The sequence below is a fragment of the Primulina eburnea genome, chromosome 1 (genome assembly GCF_022965805.1).
Source record: "Primulina eburnea isolate SZY01 chromosome 1, ASM2296580v1, whole genome shotgun sequence".
Lineage (NCBI taxonomy): Eukaryota > Viridiplantae > Streptophyta > Magnoliopsida > Lamiales > Gesneriaceae > Primulina > Primulina eburnea.
Genome location: NC_133101.1, coordinates 2993531 through 3011526, shown reverse-complemented (window position 1 = coordinate 3011526; position 17996 = coordinate 2993531). Strand labels below are relative to the sequence as shown.

Below are 17996 nucleotides of genomic sequence, written 5' to 3'. Positions count from 1 at the left end.
GTGGTCCGAGTCAACTGTTGGAGAGGACATTGAGAAGTGAAGTTAGCACAACGTGAATAAATAAAACTATCCACGGTCGGGTCAACTTTTGTTACAATCCTTGGATATGAGACTACCACAAAAAAGCTAGTTATGGAGGGGAGGGTGTCCAAGAAGCTATAAACACACAAAGAATACCTTTTCGCGGACGATGTGGAACGAACCATGTCAAGTTACAATTCATCCTCTTTTCAGAACCGAGGTCCGCTGCGGTTGGTGACTTTGCGGATCCCATATGCATGCAGATAGCAGCCCTCCCACCCATCGGAATGAGGGTCATCTAGAACGAACGTTCTGATACCATTGTTATAACTCTTGGATAGCACTCATCCCAAAAAAATAGCTATTGAGGGGAGGGTGCCGAAGATGTTACAAACCTAGAAGACAGACCATTCACGAGCGATATGGACGAACCATGACACGTTACACAAGCTGGAGATCCCCATTTCAATAAGAACAACAAACTCGTATCGACAAACCAACAATCATTTGGGTGATTGTACAGTTTAAAAAAGAGGTGAAGCCATTATCATCCGTTATAGTTTTAGGTATAACAATACACTTGTTCCTACAAATGACATCAAAACCAAATCACATGTTCAATTGCCCCGAGTGAGTCTGCGTGGTCGGTTGGAGAGAAATAATTGTCCTTTTATCATGTGAGCACATGTGGCAAAACATTGAAAATGTCGTGCTTGGCCTGCTGTCCTATTTAAAATATTTAAGATACACTATTATTATCACCTATAGTTTTAGGTTACAACATAGACGCTCAAGCAAATACAGTCGAACAATGGTACGATTTTCTAAAACAATAAGCTCATTCCTGAATGAAAAAAGTGATCCCTGAACGAAAAAAGTGACCCCTTGAACCCAAGTCATCACAAAAGCTTCAGTCTGAAACTAGCTAGAGCCAGCGTGCTTAAATCTAAAGGCGTATTCAAAATATGCCCCACGAGTCATGCAGCATACACAAGTATACAATCTCTAGCATCTTTCTGTCACGTTCATTAATAAGATGAGGTAAGTATTATAAGAAACAAAGTATAGAGCATGCTCGCAAAAAACAAGTATTCACCAAGCACAAGCAGCAGATAAATGGGTCCCAGCTTGAACCACCATTTACTTCTTCCTTTAATCCAACCCAAACAAACTGCACTCAAACCTTGCAGCACTGACTGAACCATTCATGGTATACAATATAGGCCATACAAACCGCACTCAAACCATGTAGCATTGAGATGAAACCATTCATGGTAGCCAACACAGGCTATACTGATCGATAACATCCATATGCCGCTGGTCTCTTGAAGGTTCATCCTGTTATGGGATGTCTATGCCATTCCAAAGTAATATATTAATCTGCTAAAAAGTGGTTCCATGGCAGTTCACGGACATCTCTTTCACAAATCAATAACTCGACACTTTCCACTCCATCGTCGGATTGAGAAGACAACACAACAAACAAACCTCTTCCCAATAACCTCTTAAACTAATTCCAACATGTAGCAGCTAAAACACATTGAATCAATCCTAATCTAAAAGCACTAAGAAATCAATCATGAGGATACTTTCACCGCAATCTCCAAGTAAGATCAAATTTAAAAACTATAGAAGACGAAACATTTACTACCAATCAAAAAATGGAAAACTACCCAACTACTATTGTAGCATTATTTAACCCATAAAAAAATAACCATTCAAGAACAAAAGCACTGTATAAAATATAACATATCCAATTAACAATAAATGCATCAGTTTTGTGCTTTTTTGCTTAACAATGTATCAATAACAGACCATGAATCAACAGCGGACAAAAAAAGTAAGGTTACTCATTAACACAGTTGTGAGTAAAGTAAGGTAATTTACTTATTAACACGGTTGTGAGTACTTACTACAGCAAAAACAACATTAACCAATCACTATTCCTTCTTGAACTACTAGGAAATAGTAAAAGATAGAAAGACAAATTGGGGGCCAAAAACTGGAAATGGAAATAAAAGGCGTGGATTACTCCGATGATACCCAGACTGAAGAATAAGAGCGGAGCCGAGCCAGTTGGTCTTGCTGCTCCCTACATCGGCGCCTGAGGTAGGTCTCTATGATCTCCATAACGTGCACGAACTTCTTCATCTCGTCGAGCCGGTGGCTCAGCTCGGCTTCCCTAGCCCTTGCTCGCTCAAGCCGCGCCTCCGTCTCCGCAAGCCGGGCCAACAGATTCTCCACTATTGCTCTGTTCTGGTTTTCCACAGGCCGAATTTCGACGATGTCGTCTTCCGACGGCTACCTTCCGCTGCCATAGCACATCGTCAACTGCTTGTTTTCTCAGTTGTGCCTCGCGCTGTGATAGCTGTACCTATTTCTAATCAAATTCTGAAGAAGAAATTTATTTTCAGAATTGTTACGTAATGGAAATGGATGAGTTGGGTTTCGATAGTTTGATTACCCTAATAATATGTTACCAAAGCTTATTTTTAGTTTAGTTTTACCATTAAATAATTTGTTAGAGATAATATCTAACATAAAATTTTTTTGAGACGGTCTCATAAATCAATTTTATTATACATATATTCTTTTTAGATTACCTATAAAAAAATTACTTTTTATACCAAAAATATCATTTTTAATTGTAAATATGGACATTGTTGATCGATCTCACGAATAAAGATCGTATGACCATCTCACAAAAAACCTAATAATAGCCAAAATGGTTTGATAAATTTGTTCATTTTGTGTTTTCGTCATATAAATATTCCATTTTGGGTTTTGGTCCTATAAATTAAGTTATCTTTTGGTTTTAATCATTTTTCTATTGAGTGTAACGTGTTGTAACACGTCCAAGACAACATTTTTGAGTCACATCGTTATTTTTGAAACCATATCAGCACTCCACAAAAGAAGACTAAGAACCAAACTTAACTTAAAGTACATGATTAAAACCCAAAATTGAATTATGACATGACCAAAACACAAAATGAACAAACTTATAGAACTATTTTGGTTATTTTCCATAATTTGTCATGTAACTTTGACGATGTGAATTTATTACTTATTAGTAATATCCATACATCTCCTTATATTCTTTCCCCCTTTCTAATGATCTCTTCCTATTTTATATCAAACATCAAATGTTCTTTTCCTTCTCTTTTATAGTTTCTCTTTTAAAATATAATACAAATTCATCACATGTATTGATTATGGAAACTTAAAAGAAGTTGCATCTCATTAATTATGAATGTTACGAGAATGAAACAAAGAATATTGCAGAAGATTTTTCCTTTCAAAATCTGTCATTTAGAAACAGATCTTAAAGGTTTATGCAAGAACTAAGATTGCATGTTCCTATATTGCTGTAGACTCCCTGAATTATGCAAGGCTAACATAAGAAATAGGCTGGAAACTAATAGTTTGGAAATTAACTGGTAAAATCACATAAAAAAACAGTAAATGTCTCCATAATTTACATACAAACTATGAGATTTTCATTGTTTACAGACTGAGAAATTTCTGCCTCAAGAAAAACCAAAGCTGGGATATCCACAATATGATCTTCTAAAGCAAATAGTCATTCTATCTGAACAAAAGAAGGTCAAGAATCAGGATTTGATACACGTACACCAGCTTTCAGGATTTGGTATCTTCTATTAGGATGCATGTAGGAGAAAATCGAATGCTTCTGCTTCTTCTGTCTGGTTCCAAAGATGAAAGACCGTAAAGGGATTCGAGATTTGCTCATATTATGTTTCAATTGCGGTTGATCGCTAGGAATGTCAAACTCCTCGTTTAGTTTTACTAGTGTCTTTTCAATTTCGAGTTTTAGTAGACTTACATGTTCTAATCCTGTCTCTAGTTCCTCTCTAACCTTGTTATTTTCCTGTTTCATGTTCAAGATCTCGCCTTGGAACTTAGCTGCTCGATGACTGCTGAATCTGATCTCTTCCTCCTCCGCGCCATCCTTCAAAGCCTTTGTGATTTCCTCTTGAATACTGCACAGTGAAGCAAATCGGCGATTCAATTCATCTTTCAGGGACGCACTTTGCTCCAGCCACAACGTTAGTTCAGTTTGTATTTCTCGCAAGTGCTTGTAAATGGGCAGGACCTCGGACTTTAGACGTGTTGTGACACTCCCCCCTTGTTTCTTTTTCTCTTGTAGTTTTGATATTTCATCCTGTAGATCCTGGACTTCAGTCTTAAACTTCTGGATCTGATGAAATGCAGTGCTAAACCTTAACCAGAAATCAAGGTTCTCATCCAGTAAGGCATCGATATCTATCCTGAATTTTTCTTCAACAGCTGAGATGGATAGTGTTCTTTCAATGTAAACCAGCTTGGTTTCTTCTTTGTTGATATTGGAATCTTCATTTACTCCAAAATTTTCACCCGCTGCTTGGGGTTTATCTGCTTGCAGCAAGTTTAACCTTTGGCGAATATGTTGAATTTCTTCATCCCTTTTCAGAATGGCTTTTTTGAATTCTCTCATTTGCACAATCGTATCAAATTGGCTCTCCTTCTCTCTCTTTTCCATGTCACTAAGCTTCTTCTTGACGTCTTTGAAATTCCTGAGAAGTTCTGTGTATTCTTTAAGCAGAATCTTCTCTCGATCCTCCACCCCACTCAAGAGCATCTTCTGCCAGTTTAACCCTTCTTCTTTCTCCGCGTCTCCGAGAGCTTCAGCTATTGCAAGTTCGTTGGAGTGAACAATTCCGGTCGGTTCTTCTGGTTTCTGTTCCGGAAATGTGGCTGATTTATCGATCGTTAACTTTTCAGGAACAGATGCCTCAGAATGCGGAGCTTCGATATTCACTTCCTTAACATCCAATTTGTCGTCTGTATTTGAAACGTTGAATCTTTTTTCAGAACTCGGCACATCTTTCTGATCATCTTCCTGCTCTACCTTCAAGTCATCTAGGGAAAAAGATCTGCCCTCATCTTGTGATGTTTCCTTCTGTTGTACCTCTTCATCTGGCTTTACACTACCTAGTTTCTCTGATAAGTGATCAAGATTCATACGCGCTTCAGAAAAGTTTGTTTCGAGATTGCTGTTTTGTCTTTCCACATTCTTGTTTAGATCCTGGATTTTGTTCAATTTTTCTTCGAGTTCCTTTATCTTTGCTCTCAGGTTATATTTCCCATCAATCAGGGTCCCCTTTTCATCTTCCAAACTTCGAATCTGCTCATGGAGCTCACCTGCTTCGGTTTTTAACGTATTAATAAGTACAGTCTGAGACGACACGGAGGTTTCCAAGCTTATCACCTTATTAACAAGCTCATCGATCTTCTCTGCCAGTTCACTCACTGTCATTGATGCCATGGAACTCAAATCCAAGTTTTCTATAGTTTTTCCCTGTAATGCCTCCATTCTTTCCTTTCCTGACTCCTGCAATTTATCTTCCAATGCTGCAGTTTTATCATACTGACCTTGTTTTTCTTCATCATCGGTTCGATCGTGCAGATACTCATTCCTCAGGGTCTTTAAACGCTCCCGGGAATCTTCAATCTTATTGAATTCCTCTCTTGCTTCCATGACAGACTTTTCTTGGTTTTCCTGCAACTGAGCTAACAATTCTTGACAAGATTTGAGAGCTGCCCCGGCCATTAAAGTACGAGCCTCATCATCATCAATGACCGTATCCATGTTGAATTCATCCTGCAAACTGCACACTTTTTGCTGCATCTCCATTACCTGGTTCTCAATCTCCCAGTACTTCGCCAATCCGTTTTCGTAAGAGCTTTTCACGAACTCCTTGACCGTCTGACATGCTAGAATATCTTTCTGGAGCTTGTCAACCTCTCCAAGGGCCTCATCCTTGGACAAACCCGATTTAACTTGATCCTTCACTTTAGAGGATTTCATTTGGAGCTGCTTTGAAGTTGATGTCACGAACCCTTTTAAATCTTTGATCGGTGCCTTAGGAACCTTTGGAACGTTCGACATGTTCATTGACGGGATTTGAGATTTCTTCAGGGTTTTCGGGGTGGCACAGTCTTCATCCTCTTCCATTTCAAATTGAATTTGTTCTGGGAATACAGTGGCTATTGTCCGGTTCGCGTTCTGCAGGTCTTTGGACAAATGGTCATAACGATCGGCCAAAGCTCGGAAAGCTCGGTACGATTCTTCAACAGAGTTGATGAGCTCTGGTCTTCTCTTGTAATACATCTCAGCTCTTTTTGCAAAGGAATCTCCATCCTCTTCTATCAGCTTTAGCATACTTTGGACTTTCTCTTCCATATCTGCATTGTGTTATAAATAATTCACATTATGTTTGAATCCATAATTTCATGATTTTACTTTTATGTATTTGATATCTCATTTTCCTAAAAGAGAGCTCATTTGACACCCCCATACATTGACTCCCTATGCAAAAACACAAGAAGCTTTCTTCGAAAAATTTTAAAACGTTCGATGCGGCTTCGGTGTAATTGTAGGGGCCTCGACACATTCAACACAAAACATTTCGATCTTGTAGCTGTTTCTCAGAACATATTTTTGTCATAAAAAAAGGTTATAGGAGACTCAGGGAGGGCGGGATTACCCTGAAGGCTCTGTTCAAGCCATTTGGATTGCTTGGTTCGAACGTGGCTAGCCCACCACCAAGAATATGCATTGTTCGCAGCTCTCTGTAGCATTTCGTAAATCTGATCTTTCTTACCAACACTTTCTTCTTTTAATTTTGAACAAATAATTGGCCCGGCATGAAACTCTTTCTCCCCCCTTAATGTTCACATGACATTAGCCTTGATAAAGAATGGAGGGAAGAAAAAGTTCCAACAAAAAAGACAGAAGAGTTATTCAATCAAGAATGGCTGGCACAAGAATCATTGTGAATTGCTATGTTTGAATTCATTGGTCAAGAGTTCGTTTCGCTCCATACTTTGAGTTGAGCCATTCTCGAAGGTGCAATCTTGGCTTTAAATTTTCTAGCGATATGATTTCTCGTAGAGGTTATATATATATATAATAAGTACATTCAATATTTTTTTTAAAGGTTTTTTTTTTTTGGTTGGAGGAGATGATTTTACGTTATAATTGAGTCTCGAATCGAAGATATGGTCCGAAATTTGGGACTTATATCAAATTATCATAGGTTATTTATTGTCAAATTTCAATGTTACTTTTATATTCTTCACTTTTTGACATTTTATTTTTTTTTTCACAATGTGTTGAAATTACATTGTACATGTCTGCATCAATTATATCGACATCACATAGAAAATAAATAAAATTACAAAAAAATATAGCATAAAGCTGAAATATAATATTCTAGAGAATCACGATCACAGATATCATATACTTAAGAATAAATTACACTTTTTCCTTTTTATTTTTCATTAATAGTTCCGAGTCATTTTTTTTTTACCTCATATCTCAATTACTACAATTTCATTCAAAATATTCAAGTAAGAATTTTTTTATAAGTCGTGCCAACATGTTTAAGTATTGTATAAAAATTTAATATAAAATCACAAGAGTGCTTAATTTGGACCCTAACCAGCATACAGCAAACTTCCACATACAATAATATACTTGCTTTTTCCTAGTGATAATAAATAAAAAGATTAATTATACACATGAACCAACCCTGTATGTTATTTTAATTTTTTTTAAAAAAATAATCTTAAACTGATGTAAAATAAATTTCTAACAAGTTATCTGAGCTAATTTGTGTTTACCACATAAATAAATGAACACGTTGTACCATAAAAAATAACAATTTTTTTTTATAAGATCATCTCATCTCACATATTAATTTCGTGAGATAAATCTCTATAAGAACCCGACCTATAAAAAAATATTATTTTCTACGCCAAAAACATTAGTTTTTACTCCAAATATGGACCGGATCGACATGTCTCATTGATATTGTTCCGTGAGACCGTCCAGAAGACCAACTAATGAAATAATGGAGTGCAGAAAATAATATATTGATGAAAATTAGAATTATCTGATCAGGAATTAGATGCGCTTGGTCGAACATGAAATAGCTAGCAAATTCTAGATAATTTAATTTGCAATAATCCCCTTGAATTTATACTGCGTTACACAACCTTCAAAACCATAGGAATTACAAGCCTTATGAGTCAGTATGCAGTAACTGATCAGACATGCATGCATCAAAAGTACTAAGTCGAATGAGCCGCCCCTCCGCGAGTTCAGCCAGAATAGGGCAGCCTGCAATCGAAAACCAATCTGCTTCTTTGAAAAACATCAACTTATAATATTTAGAGGGTATTTGGATAATCACAAATACCAAAACTAAATGACACAAAACTCAAACGTATGTCCAAAAAATAATTGTTTGCATTATTTTCATAGTATCATGTCATTTTCTTTGTAATTATAATAATAAAAAGATCTTATAATATATAAATATAAGTTACTAAAATAACTTATAAGATACTCTCTTAGTGTAGATATTTTTCGATACTAGAATTATAATATAACAGAAGAAGTAAAAACACGAGAAATCATGAAGTATAATATTGTTACCAACTCACCACAGCTTTAGAGATGTATCTGAGCTATCGTAATCCTGAGGAGGACCAGTGGAGTTATAGGCATTCGTCACAGATTCCGACGACTGTCCTTCTTCGTAGATTAGGATGTCGGTATCAGCTCTTGGGACGGGTTTTTGACCATTTGTTATTTCCGACACCTTGATACATGGCACCAAGTTTCACATCAAAACAAGGACAATTCAAGAATATCAGATGAGCTAGCTACCATTTCATATATAATTGTACCTGTTCTCTTAATCGTTCATTCTCCTCCAGAAGTTGCCTTCCCTAAAAATTTTCATAAAGAAACGAGAAAGTCCGATATGTTTCATCCAATGTAATGAATTCTAATGTCTTTCACAAAATTTCGTAAACCATTGCAATGCTAGGATGCGTGTGCTATAAACTTTTTTAAAATTCATGGCGATGGTACATAATAATCTGATACAAATGTCAGTTTCCGGGGTTCATACAAATCACCTATCTGCTGCTGTACCAAGAGATGTTCAAAGTTTAAAACCGACCTTATCTTGAAGTTCATTGATTTCTTTTAAGATCTTCTCTTCCTGTCACAGATCAAAGACAAGGACACAAATTTCAAATTTTCAACCATGCGTGGATAATCGAGGGTAGCGATATGATGAGCCTACCTTTTTCTCCATAACACGCACTAGTCCAGCTTCGAGAGACTTCTCCAGCTGCTGCAACTCCTCAATGTTCAACCCTTGTAGCTCCTCTCCTCTCATACGCCTGTATATACACCAGTAACACATGGTATCGTAAAATACATAATTCTCTCAACGTTTATATATACGTTAGTTCTTACCTAAGCTGATAGCTTTTCTCAGCCACTTCTTTATTCAATCTGGAATAGTTGCTGTCCTCAACTAGCTGCAGCTCCAGGCATGGCTGCTCCAACTTATCGAGATTCTTTGAATGCAAGTTATGCCTTTCAAGTATCTCCTTCATACTTTATTGGGCCCATAAAAGAAAATAACTCGTTACATAATTATCCATTCACCTTCTACTTAAACTCATCATCCTGTTATTTAGTACTATATCAATTAAGGTACTAAATATATGCTCGAAAATTTTATAATATAATTGGTATTTTAGAACTCGAATTTCGAAAGTTTCGTGTTCCAAAGTGTATGAGTCAGGTTTACAATCTATAACACAAAGACAAGCAAAAATTTAATTAGATGCTGGGACACAATCTAATCTTATAAACTAAAAAGCTTCCTTTCTTGACATGTTCACATTCTTTTAATAGATTCTCCAAGTATTCGTGTGTATGAAGCTGAGTAAATTCTTCTATACAAACTTGTGGATGCACCATTGGATGTGAGTGATGTTGAGGGTATTAAAGATTGTTTTTTATGTTCAATAAGACATAAATAGGAAGTTTACAGTCGATGATAGATCGTGTAAATCACAGTGATTAGTTATGTAATTGGCCAAAAATTTGGTTTTAATAAAATATATTGGGTTTTTTCAAAATTTAAGTCAGATTTTAGGTGGAATCCTCACATTACGATCCAAGATGGCAGCAATATCAATTGTCATATAAGCAACGTTTGAAATTATATGTCCGCACTCCAGCAAAAAATCAGACTATATGTCTGAAAATAAGAAAGTATTACACTAATAAAGATCAAATTTTGCTTAATTTGAGTACCAAAACCCTATCTAGACTTAGTTCCCGACAAATGGTTTTCGAATTTTTCTAATATATATGCCTGTTGAGTCTTAAGAATTGGTAGTACTTAGACTCAAGTTTTAGGTGTCACATTAGCAATTGAACAAAAATAACTGAAAATCAAAAGTTATTGTATAAAACAAAACTTTAAAACTTAGCGGACCAAAATTTAAAAAAAAAACAGGATAGCTAATAAAAAAAGGCCCAAAAATACGGTATATATTCGTGAAATCTTTATTTGGTCACCCATGAAAAAGATATTTTATGTAGAGTATTACATTGTGAAGATGTGTAGGGTGACCCGTCTCAAGATTTCCCGTGAGACGGTCCACATGAGATAACTCATAAAAACTTTTCCAATAAATCGTAATTTCATGACATAAATTTACAAGACTTACAACAAAAACTATGCAACAATCTCAATATCCAACTCTCAAGAATAGATGAATATTTTTTATTAAAACCGTAAAAAAAAAAACAAAAACAAATACGTACGTGATTTTCACATAAAGTTGATATCAAAAAAGTTTATGGTAGATCTCCTCAAGTATGTATAAATATATATACACACACATAGGCCCGACACATAGTACATGTTAGACCCATGCATCAACAGATGTATACCGTAAAAAGGGATCACTTCTCCCAATGCAATCTACATCTACAACGTTTAGTCACTGTTTGTTTATGTGTGTGTATATATGAATGAAATCCCCAGAGATTTCTAAGAATATGGTTGTACCAAGTTAAATAACATGCACTACGACAAAAGACCTCGTACATACAAGGTAAAGATAAAAAAAATGCAGAGGTAACAGTATTTATTGTACTGGAAAATAAAAATTTAAAATCGCCCTTAACGTTGAATGATTGAAGTATAATATTTTAATAATTCATAAGGAAAATCTGTGGGGAAACCATCTGTAAAGTATAAAGAACTGGTGAACAGATGGAAATTGAGAAAAAGAAAAACATCATACCATCAAGATACGATTTCTGAACAAACCCATAAATTTATGGACATCACCAGATATGAAAACACTTTCCGAATCTCAAAATGTTATCAAATAAAACTACATTATTTTCCACTGTAGAAATCGAACACGGAGTAAAAAAAGCAAGCACCAACCAGTCACGGAGATGAGAAAGTACCTGGAGCTAGCATATTCAAAGAGCTTCCCAGTGGAGGAGAAAATGATGAGAGCAACGTCGGCATCGCAGAGAACTGAAAGCTCTTCAGCTTTCTTGAAAAGCCCTCTTCTTCTCTTCGAGAAAGTCACTTGACGCGCGGTAGCGTTGTCGATTTTCCTGATCTTGATCTTCTCTCTCGCCATTTTCAGTGAATACGTAAGCAGAAAATAAAAGATTCTCGAGCTGGAAATGGAAATCAATAAACCGGGTTGCCAAAAAGCTGGGGGTCAAAAATAGCAGGGAGACGAGCGTTTTCGAAACAAAAGGCGGCGTTTTGCCATATTTAGGATATGTTTACAAGAGAAGAAACCCTAAAAACAAGAAAGTGATAAAAAGGGAAAATAAACTGAAACACAAAGAGAGGTAAAGAGGGACAGGATCCTCATTTGGCCATTGCTCCACTCATCATTCTCAGATCCAGATTTACACACTAAGAGAAGACTCGAAGAAAGAGAAACATAAAAAAAGTCCACCAATAAGACAAATCCGTTTTGGTTGAGAAGGGTAAAAAGAAGGAAAGAAATTGAATAGGGAATGTGGATTGGTTGCAAGAGAATTTATTACCTTTACCAGATTAGGGAGCTGTGCGTTATTTTGGGAACCCAATATTACTGTTCACTGTTGGCCAAAAGGCCACCAATCAATGAGGGGGAGATGGGTGAAGTTATACTCTGTGTACGTCCCGATGAACTCAAGAGAAATATACGAGTGATTTTTATGATCCAAAGGTCGTAAAAGCAGTTGGTGAGCTGCACCTCAAGTTTCTTGTCTTAATACTCCATTATTGGTCGAGTACACTGCATTCATTTTTTGGGCTGATAATGGTAAGAAATAAATAAAGGGCCTCTCTCTCTATATATATTTATTTATATATATATATATATATATGTGTATGGAACATGTTGCGCTTGTTATATGATATAATAATCGGAAAGCAAAGTTCTAAAAAGCGCAAAGTTGATTTAGTATAAGATTAAGCGTTTGTAATTTTTATTAAATCTTTATCAATTCTTTTAACAAATAAAATCTACTCAGAAAAAATTAATAGATTAAATAATATATAAAAATACAAATTTTAAAATTTTGTTGGGTTAAGTAGTCTCTTAGTCACAAAAAAATGACGGGCTCATGATAGATTTTATATTGACGTTTTTAGGGTTTTTTTTTTGTTTAAAAAATATATATTATTAAATATTTATTTATTTTTTAAATGTAAATGTTATAATTTATATATATAAAAAACATAACTTATAATTTTTCTTAAAAATATGTTCTTTCCAAGTTTAATGTGGTCAACTTTTTGATCATCTGTTTTTTTTTTCATATTTTTGGCCTAAGCGACATTTTTTTTCTCAAATTTCACGTTTTGCAATGTTTTTTCTTGTCTTTTAGAATACTAATGGAAAGAAATAAGAGCCTTTGTGCCCTTTTCTAGTTCAACAAGGTTCTCATGTACATGCATTCTAGAAAAAAAGGGTTTCATTTTTCGTCTTCCTTTCCAGAGTAAAATTAATATTTCATCTATTACTTATTAATTAAGGGAGAGGAAGGTTAGGTTATATCTATAAAGGAGCGGTAAATATTTATAAATTATTAAATAGCATAGTACAGTGCTACAACTAAAACGTTGTTTTTAGTTGTAGCTAACTTTGAAACTAAGTACCATTTTTGCACTATGAGGAAGTAGCTTTAGTCGATGTAACTAGCGACAATTTAAGTCGATCATCGCTAATTTAGTGACGTTCTTATTCAAATATTTTTGTTGAATTCAGCGACAGTTTAAAACAATAGTGGCTAACTTGAGCGACATGAATACGTCGCAGTCACGGAAATCAGTGATAATTATGAGTGTACAAGAGTCGGTTCATATTGCTTTTCGGTTTTTCAAATGCCTAATTTGAAAATTGGACTATATAATTTCTTGTTGATTCGTTTTTTTTTAATTACAGTTTGATTAATTAGATTTTGTTTTGTTTTGTTTTTTTATTACAATTTGATTAGTTCGGTATGTTTTTACGGGTCAATTAGTAAAATCAAATGATAAATTAACTTTTATGTTTTAGAATAAATTGTTAATAAATATTTGAATTTTATTTTTAAAATACCCAAAATATAAAATATTTGAAATTAAATAAAAATAACAATTTATAATAAATACAATAAAAAATATAATAACATAATTAAATATAGTAAAATATTTAAAATCATCAAATTAATATTTTGTATTAAAGTTCACGATCTCTTGAATGGATAATTATTATCCTTTTACCTATTTAATATATCATATAAACAAATTTGAAATATTTTGGTTCGGTTTAATCGGTTTTCAAATATAAAATTCTATGACTGTTCAACAGTTTAAACTGAACCAATTATAATGAATTTTATGATACAGTTTGATTTTTCTGTTATAACCATTTAATGAACACATCTTAGCCATGATTTTATTTGGATTGTCGATGATGTCAGTACATGGATACAAAATTTTATTTCAATAATAAAATATATGCAACTCTTTTATTGTTTCACTATTAAACAAATATTAAAAACAAAACATTATATCAATGACAGAAACATGTTTCACATCCAAATACAATACGGTGACAAATATTCATAATATAAAAAAACTAAATAAACAGTCGCTACAAATGTGACAGTCGTAGTGGCTTAAAACTTGTTAAAAAGCTTCCACGATGTGGGAGCTCGACTCAGTTTTGCACATTGTATGACAATACAAAACTAGTAAAAAAATTAACAACCAATGTTATATAGAAAAAAAATTTAAAACCGAAATAAACATATCATCGGTGTCGAGTGCTTGACAAAGAGTTAGTCTCATGTGAGACCGTCTCACGGGTCATAATCCGTGAGACGGGTCAACCCTATCCATATTCACAATAAAAAATAATATTCTTAGCATAAAAATTAATATTTTTTCATGGGTGATCCAAATAAGAGATCCGTCTCACAAATACAATCCGTGAGATCGTCTCACACAAATTTTTGCCCTTGATCAAATGAACGTGAACTTGGGATATGCTTCGTCGTAATAGTGGCTAAGAACCAGAGGCTCATTGTGTCGATTCCCTAGCCTGCCAGTCCGGAGGGGCCCAATTGCCTGCCAGCCCGCCTATTTATCATCAGACACTAATGGCCAATGGGTCTTATATAATGTGTTATCAATTATTATTATTTCATTTGAAAAATTTTGAAAAAAGGAAAAATGATTTCTGCCGTGGTAGATTCATATTTTGCAAAATGGGAATGATTTTTATTTTATTTTTAAAAAAATAACCAAAAATTATATAGTAATTCACGTTAAAAATTTATAATTTTATTAAAGTTTTCTTATTAATTTAATAAATATAGAATAAATATATCTAAAGACGATTTTATTTAAACTAGTTTCCATAAAATTCATTTTGATATTCAAAATTATTATATTTCTGATAATACATGTACATTATATGTAAGGACCGTGTATCGTATTATCGTAAATCTTATATGATTATCGATAATTAATGAAATTGTCATGGATTATGTATTTGATATTTATCATGACAATGAATTGAGAAATGGATATTGTATATGACTGGATGTTGTACGAACTTGATTTGAAAGGTCGGACGTCAATATAATACCAAAACCAACATTTGGTACAGAACATGTGGCGCCCGGGCGGTAGAAAATGACCGCCCGAGCGCCAGTATGGAATAAAGGATGTTCTCGGACAGAACATGCCGCGCCCGAGCGGTAATTTGTGACCGCTCGAGCGCGGTACATAATTGACTCGGGGGCAGAACCTCTCGCGCTCGGGCGCGAGAATTCTACCGCCCGAGCGCGGTATCGGTGATGATAAGAATGAGATTTCTTTTCTTTCTTCCTTTATTCTCACCGAGAGTTCGAGAGATAAGTTCGAGAATTCGATTTTCTTTCTTACAAATCGACTTCGAAACGCTGTCTAAACTCGAAACAAATTATATATTTGTGATCCTCGCGTCGAGGGCTTCAGACTGAGGTAATTTTCTCCTAGCTCCAGTAGCTATAAATATTCAAGTGCTGGAATCGCGTGTATTTGACGTTGAAATTCTGATATGTAGTAGAATAACCGACAAAAACTCATATTCGAAGTCGGAATTGAATTATGATATGATTTTGATTTGATATGAATTTTTGAAGTTTCAAATGATATTTGAAACTCATATTAATGATTTTGGAGTATGTTATTGATTGGAATGAGTATGTTATTGATGTAGATAAAGTGTAGTATCAATATCTTCAGGCTACATCAACGGGAAACGAAGAATTGAGGTATGTTGCGACCGGGTAACATACGACATGTATCTGTATTATATGATATATGATTGGATTGATTGGATTGGAATACGTGTCTATATGCCTATTTGTTGATTTGATGTGGCATACATGACATTATGATTTGAATATCGATGTATAAAATAAATGTTTTGTTAACACACATCATTTTATGCATACATCGATACATGACATGCACGTTGAGCTATGATCCTTGGATACCCTGATATGATTTGATTGGATTCCGGGGTTTGTGAACACAATCGCTATGCCGGTATTATATGACCCGTAAAGCATAGACAATTGTGGCCCCATATAATTGGATATGAGATGTGGGATTGATGGCGCTTCGTCGACGCTATCATATGTGTATTCCCATATCGGCCGATGTGCCAGCTCGAGCATTGATTTGATTTGATAGCAATTCGATTGATTCTGACATATGCTCAGTGGATGGGCATTTGACCTGATACCTCCACGACATACATGCATTGCATACCATATATCATTGTTTAGATATCTGTGGTATATATGATTGGTTGTTCCATACGGAGCTTTGCTCACCCCCAAGGGGGCTGTTGTTGTCTTTGTGTGTGGACAATGGCAGGTACTCCATGATATCAGGAGACTAGGGAGGGCAATTCTGGAGGAAGCCACAGCTTAGGCTGAGGTTTATGTTTATGTATTGTTCCCAGTATATATGTATATGTATCTATATACCAGGGTATGTCCCGAGGATATGAGTTGCTTGTATGTGAATGGATTTGATTTCGTGTGGGCATGTTTTATGATTTGAATTTAGATACTATTTTTAGTATTTAAATATCAGAAGAGATATTTTGGGCTCATTGTAAAGAAATTTTAAACTCATTTTCCGCTGTGATTACTTAACCCTAATCAAATTGTGTTGTAATAACGATTAGGAGCTAAGGGCCCCACATTATATTAATCCAGAAGAGGTCAGATTGACCAATTTGGTGTCTCATGTGACCTTTCAACTTAATTCTAGATTTTTCATCCCAAATTACGGTATGATTCTCATTAATTTTTTAAATTAAAATATTACACATATCTAATTCTAATACAAATAAAGTGAACACGCATTACATATGTTATTATTATTTTTTATTTGATTAAATAATACTAAACAATTAACACAAAATTATTTTTAATTTATAACAGTTATTCGATTTAAAAAATGAAGTTTTGTTTAATTTTTTTCTAGGTAAAATATGAAGATTTTTAACAGGGTAAGAAAGGTAATTATGGAATTAAATATTTTGGTATCCTCTAATGTAATTATTCTATAGGTCTCACACTTAATAATATAGTATATATATTAGAGATAACTCAAGTTATGAGAGAGAAAGAGATGGTTGAAATGCCTTGGCATAGGGCCGTGGACTCAATCCCCCATTGGCAAGGTTGTAAATGGCGGGGGGCGATGACGGGGCGGTCGGTGACTGCCTACCGCCTGAGCCGCCTAGGCGGTACCCATGCGGTGCCTAGGCGGTTGAATTTTTTAAGTAATTTTTTTATAGATAATCATGTAATATAATCATTTTTATATAAAATGTACAATTAAATAATGTTTAAGCACAAAATATAATATCATCTAGATAATGTTCAATTAATAAAGATTCATCATCATATTAATGCTATTATGCTAACAAAGTAATATAATTATTTTTACCAGAAAACTAAGTTTAAATATTTTTAATTATTTTCTGACGGCTGGCGGCAGTAGACGGTGGGGTGGCAGGCGGATTGTGTGTGGTGGTTGAGAGTTGAGAGTGAAAACCAAAAATAAAAAAAAAGTGAGATGTGTTAGGGTTTTAATATTTAAAATTAGTTTACTTTGACTAGATTTTTAAAATTGTTGACTAAGTTTTAAAACTGTTGACTACAACTTAAAAATCTTGACTGCCTCGCCCGCCTGCTCGCCGCCTCGCCCCGCTCGACCCGCCTGCTCTCCGCCTCGACCCGCCTCGCCAACGCCGTATAGCTTGGGCCGTCTAAAACACCCGCCTCATACATAGGCAGTGCGGTCCAGGGCTGCCTACCGCCTAGGCACCGCCTAAGCGGCCGCCTCGACCACCATTTAGAACACTGTCCATTGGTGAAGAGTAGTGAGAAAGAGACGGGGTCTGCTCATTAGCTTCCATCCGGTTCAGGAAGAACTCATTGTCAACTGAATGGATGGATAGTTGGGGTATGGGAAGGTGTAATCGAGAGATCGATACGAAGAGTTTTCACG

General features: G+C 35.0%; 3 protein-coding genes across 3 annotated transcripts; all 3 read right to left on the bottom strand.

The window, feature by feature from the left end:
* Positions 1 to 1738: 1738 nt before the first annotated feature.
* On the bottom strand, positions 1739 to 2445 carry LOC140815227 (protein SKIP34). The gene is given in 1 exon segment (XM_073174387.1): positions 1739 to 2445. A coding segment is annotated over 1 exon segment (297 nt). The 5' UTR covers positions 2347 to 2445; the 3' UTR covers positions 1739 to 2049.
* A 1013-nt stretch (positions 2446 to 3458) lies between these two features.
* On the bottom strand, positions 3459 to 6980 carry LOC140815143 (kinase-interacting protein 1-like). The gene is made up of 2 exons (XM_073174289.1): positions 6573 to 6980; positions 3459 to 6270 (listed from the first exon to the last, which is right to left on the bottom strand). The coding sequence occupies exons 1-2, from the start codon at positions 6664 to 6666 to the stop codon at positions 3629 to 3631; spliced, it is 2736 nt and encodes a 911-aa protein (XP_073030390.1). The 5' UTR covers positions 6667 to 6980; the 3' UTR covers positions 3459 to 3628.
* A 1030-nt stretch (positions 6981 to 8010) lies between these two features.
* Positions 8011 to 12060, bottom strand: LOC140815048 (MADS-box protein SVP). Its single transcript, XM_073174187.1, has 7 exons — positions 11387 to 12060; positions 9362 to 9505; positions 9186 to 9285; positions 9060 to 9101; positions 8782 to 8823; positions 8536 to 8693; positions 8011 to 8209 (listed from the first exon to the last, which is right to left on the bottom strand). Exons 1-7 carry the CDS (start codon positions 11566 to 11568, stop codon positions 8191 to 8193), a joined length of 687 nt encoding a protein of 228 aa, XP_073030288.1. The 5' UTR covers positions 11569 to 12060; the 3' UTR covers positions 8011 to 8190.
* Between the last annotated feature and the right edge of the window lie 5936 nt (positions 12061 to 17996).

What these genes read in the sequence shown, in the direction of transcription:
- LOC140815143 (XM_073174289.1), bottom strand. Translation starts at nt 6,666, where the DNA reads ATGCTACAGAGAGCTGCGAACAATGCATATTCTTGGTGGTGGGCTAGC. An exon ending in GCTTGAACAGAGCCTTCAGG is followed by an intron (nt 6,271 to 6,572) that starts GTAATCCCGCCC and finishes AACACAATGCAG; the next exon opens with ATATGGAAGAGAAAGTCCAA.
- LOC140815048 (XM_073174187.1), bottom strand. Translation starts at nt 11,568, where the DNA reads ATGGCGAGAGAGAAGATCAAGATCAGGAAAATCGACAACGCTACCGCG. An exon ending in TCAATGAACTTCAAGATAAG is followed by an intron (nt 8,824 to 9,059) that starts GTCGGTTTTAAA and finishes GAAAATTTTTAG; the next exon opens with GGAAGGCAACTTCTGGAGGA. An exon ending in ATGAACGATTAAGAGAACAG is followed by an intron (nt 8,694 to 8,781) that starts GTACAATTATAT and finishes CCATGTATCAAG; the next exon opens with GTGTCGGAAATAACAAATGG.